Below are 4,473 nucleotides of genomic sequence, written 5' to 3' on the forward strand. Positions count from 1 at the left end.
CTAATCTACATTCTCATTTCATTTTCATGGCTGCCCCATGACATAGACTGAAGACATTGCTCCTGGCCTCCCAGCATCCCCTTTACCCATCTGACAGAAGAGATTAGGCAGAAAGAGGTTTTCGGGAAGGTAGACTCAAGCCTAGAGTTCTAGTGTCCTGTTTCCTCAGGTTACCACACCTATTCAGCCCGCCTAGCTCCTAGCACCTCGCCTTTCCCCTGCTCCCCACACCAGTGGGTCAGGGGTTGGGAGCTAGGCCCTCAGCTCAGGAGGCGTATCTGGCTGGCGGCAGGGGTGAGTCACGTGGAAGGCCTCCAAGGCCAGCAGCGTCTTGTTGATGCGGCTGATGGTGGGGTAGGGAGTGAGATCCACCTTGAACCTGTGGCAGAGAAACCCTCACCTAAGGCAGGCTGCCCTGTGGGCACGGAGGGAAGCAGAGAGGCATGGCTGGGTGAGCCCATGGGGCAGGGCAGCGGAGGACCAGGAAGGTGGCCCAGGCAGGGGTAGCCTTAATCACAGGTGGTTGTTGTTAAATGCCATCGAATCAGTTCCGATTCACAGCCACCCTGTATAGGGCTTCTGAGGAGCAGCTGATGGGCTTGAACCGCAGACCTTGTGGTTAGCAGTCCAGTGCTTATCCTATAGGGCCACACTAGGATAGCTTTCTGGAAATGGGTAGGTCTTGTGTAGTTGTACTTGGCATTTGTCACCTAATGTTCCTATTCTAAGAACAACAAACCAAACCAGAGTCAAGTTGACTCTGACTCTTGGTGTCCCCAGGTGTGTCAGAGTAGAGCAGGGTTTCCCTAGCTGTTTTCTGAAGCAGATTGCCAGACCTTTCTTCTGAGGTACCTGCAGGTAGACTACAACTGCCAACCTTTTAGCCACAAAGTATGGCAACCATTTGTAACAACGCGGGACTACTCCCGACTCAAGCAGTGGCTATTTACTTAGGAATTATTATGGGAAGGTACTGTGTAGGTATTTACAGAGACAAATTGTGTCTCTATGCCATAGCTTCTTTAGAGGCAGGGAGTGTGACATACATTTCCATGTCCCCAGTATGGGTTAGGTTAATGCAAGGTCAGCAATTCAAACCTACTAACTGCTCCCAGGGAGAAAGATGAGGCTGCCTGCTCCTATGAAATTGAGTTTTGGGTTACTATGAGTCAGAATTGACTTGGTGGCAATGGGTTTGGTTAGTTTTGGTTTTAGTGGTGCGTTCCACAAGAGGTGCTCACCCATGCCCTACTGAAGGGCAGACAGGGAAAGAACTAGGCACAGACACACAGACATGCCCTGTTTAGGGACAGAAAGCTGAGGCTTCTGGGGTAGTTTCTTAAAGGGATAGCACCTCTGCTTAGGAGCGGGTGGGGGTGGGGAGTGGTGTGTGTGTGTGTGTGTGTGTGTGTGTGTGCAGGACCAGGTGGGAGTGGCCTGGGGAGACATTTCTCTTCCATCTCTGTCCTCTAGGCCAGTGTGGCTGGTGGGTTTGGGCAGTCCAGGAGCATCTGCAGGAAATGCTGCCTCAGGCTGAGATAGCGCCTGACTGGGAGGAAGCTGGGCATTTTGAGGGGAGGAGCCAGCAGGAGGGGGGAGGAGCCAGCAGGAGGAGGAAGGGATGAGGCTTTCATTTACCTTTCAGCATTTGCCACCTGAGGCGCCAGACACAGATCAGCCATGGAAACCTGAAGAGAGTCAGACAGGCCTGTGTCAGCGTATGCACCCCTAGTTACACTTGCTGGCCTGTCCACTGGTGACAGGGGGTAGCCTTCAAGGTTTCCATCTTTCCAGGCTCTTCCATCCCATCTCGGCTCCTTGGCCCATTTTCTCTAGGCCTGCCTGGGTCTGCCCTCCAGAGCAGAAGCTTCTCTAGTTACCCTGACAACCAGCTCTGTGGGTGACCAGAGAAGGCTTGAGTCTTGAGTGCCTTGTTGCTTGTTATGTTGTTTGTTAAGTGCTGTTGAGTCAGTTCTGACTTATAGTGACTTTGTATAGGGTTTCTGAGGAGTGGCTGCTGAGGTTGAACCATCGACTTGGGGTTCAAACTGACCTTGAGGTCTACTTCTTATCCTACAGCGCCACACCAGGGGGAAGTTATGTTGTTGTTGTTAAGTGCCATCGGGTCGGTTTCAATTCATAGCGACCCTATATAGGGTTTCCAAGGAGCAGCTGGTGAACTTAAACCACCGACCTCGCAGTTAGCCCACAGTGCCACACCAGGACTCCAGGTGGATGTTATAGAGCCTGTTAAAAATGCCATCAGCAGGCACTTAGGAAATGCCTCAGGCTGTGTCCCTGGTATGCAAATTGGTACAGGTCTAATGCCTTAACCTGTAGAATCCTAGAATCTCAGATTTGGGAGGGTATGCAGACACTAATAATCACCATTGGAGGCTGGGATCACCTCTTTATCTCAGAGATGAGCTCTGCTTGCTTCAATACATTCAGGCATGAGAAATTCACTTTCTCTTCAGGCAATTTAGTAGGAATGAACTGGGGCAATCCCATGAGTTAACCTCTACTTGCTCTTGGGATGCAAACTGGCACAGAGAAGACTGGGGGTCCTTGGCCCTCACCCCAGCCCCTATAGATGCCTCATCAGAAAGCTCTGTGAGCCAGGCCTGCCTGTGGGGTGCAGAGAGATGGATGAATCTAAATGGAAGAGACACACATAGCCAGAGAGAAGCTTACCTCATCGCCCACACAGTACTTCCCTGCTGTGCTCTGCAGGATTGTCTCCAGAGCTGTAGGGAGAACACATGGGTACAGAAAGGGGACATCAAGCTTGGCTTCCATAGTTATGAAATGGCAGCTGAGTGACAAGCTGGGCCACTCAGAGGGCATGTGTGAGAGCCAAGTCTCTAAAGCGTTGAAAGGGACGAGATGATGTTTCCCTGGATTCCTCAAGGCCAGTCACCATGCCCTTCCTTCAGAGTGGCCAGCAGCAGCTCTCACGCTGGTAGGAATGGCCATTTGCTGGCCTTGATCTCAGGAGTGGCCAGTGGCACTGAGGCTGGGCCAACTGAAGGGCGGGGGGCCTCAGACTCTAAGGTTCCCCAAAGTACCTAAGTTTGAGGCCAGATGGGAATGCCCATCCAGTCCACTGCCTCCTAGCCCTGCCCCCATCCTGCCCTCACCCAAGCCACAATCAAGACCTGGGAGGATATTTCAGATGACCGGGCTCCTGAGCATAAGGGGTTACTTCTCTGAGAGGCCACCTCAGAGCAAGTGGCAGAAGTAAGGACTCACCGGTAAAGCCAGAACTGATGGCCTTCTGGGCCCAGGTCAGCTGGTTCTCCTGACCCACTTGCTTCAAGATAGACAGATTCTGTGCAGCCAAGAAAAAGCTGTGATTGGCTTGGGGAGCCAAGTTGGACCTGCCCCCTTAGCTGCAACCCCTTAAGGGAGTTCAGTTTGTCGCCTGCCTGTGGCTGGGCACCTATACCCTTGAACTCCCTGAAGTCACTTCCTTCCACCAGAACCCCTGTAGTCTGAAAGTCACGTGACCTGAGAGATGTGCAAAGATGGGGCACAGGGCACTGCCATGACTGGAGCAGTGTGGCCATACCGAGGCCTACTTCCCTTACACCCAATGCTTCTCCCTTAGAGGAGAGGGACGGAGCAGGATGCAGGGTGGGGCAGGATGGGGTGGCACATAGGACTGACTTCTAGGAGCTTTACACCACTAGGAGCCATTTCACTTAGGGCTGCAAGTCTCTTCATCTGTAAAACGGGACTCTCTACTTCAGCTTCCTTTATTAAAAAGACAATGTGTGACATGTTGAGGCTCCCAGGCTCTGCCACTAATTAGCTGAGTGACCATGACCCACCAATCTGGAGCTATTTCCTCAGCCATAAATCAGTTAGCATCATTGAATTGTTTTAACACTTTATTTTTTGCTTTATTCATGAAAACTTTTTCCAAACTAAACCGTAGAGAATCCTAATGTATGATCTGAAACAGACAAAAAGGGTACAGCTCTGGGTAAAGGTGGGAGGCCTGGGCCCCAAACCTGCTGTTTTTCACTCACACCCTTTCCCCACCTTGGGTAGGCAAGGCCTTGGAAACAGCGTTTTCTGGATCACACTTTGGGACCCACTAGACTGGATGACTACTGTGCTCCTTCTTGTCTGCCATGTGGCCTAGGCCCAAGTCCCTGTGAAGCTCTCTCTGTCTTCCTGCCATTTCCATTCCCAAGCAGGAAAACTGCTGTGGACTTGCAACAGTCAGTGTGGGAGTGACTGAAGCTCAGAACACGTGAGGGGATGTTAATGTGTGAGGGCATGTCAGCATGAGGGGATAGGCGTGAGGGGATGTGAGTGTGTGAGGGATGTGTGTGTGTGAGGGTGTGTGTGTGTGTGAGGGGATGTGTGTGTGTGAGGATGTGAGTGTGTGAGGGGATGTGTGTGTGTGAGGGGTGTGTGTGTGAGGGGATGTGTGTGTGTGAGGGGATGTTAATGTATGAGGGG

General features: G+C 51.8%; 1 protein-coding gene across 3 annotated transcripts in view; it reads right to left on the reverse strand.

Moving 5' to 3' along the window:
- Window positions 1-252: 252 nt before the first annotated feature.
- GSTZ1 (glutathione S-transferase zeta 1) overlaps window positions 253-4,473 on the reverse strand; it is a 22,003-nt gene continuing 17,782 nt past the window's right edge. For all 3 annotated transcript variants that reach the window (XM_006864771.1, XM_006864770.1, XM_006864769.1), the window contains 4 exons: window positions 3,253-3,331; window positions 2,695-2,747; window positions 1,639-1,688; window positions 253-379 (listed from right to left, as the gene is read on the reverse strand). In XM_006864771.1, the coding sequence (XP_006864833.1) occupies window positions 253-379; window positions 1,639-1,688; window positions 2,695-2,747; window positions 3,253-3,331 (309 nt within the window). The remainder of the gene's footprint in view (window positions 380-1,638; window positions 1,689-2,694; window positions 2,748-3,252; window positions 3,332-4,473) is intronic.

The sequence above is a fragment of the Chrysochloris asiatica genome, unplaced genomic scaffold, assembly GCF_000296735.1.
Source record: "Chrysochloris asiatica unplaced genomic scaffold, ChrAsi1.0 scaffold00070, whole genome shotgun sequence".
Lineage (NCBI taxonomy): Eukaryota > Metazoa > Chordata > Mammalia > Afrosoricida > Chrysochloridae > Chrysochloris > Chrysochloris asiatica.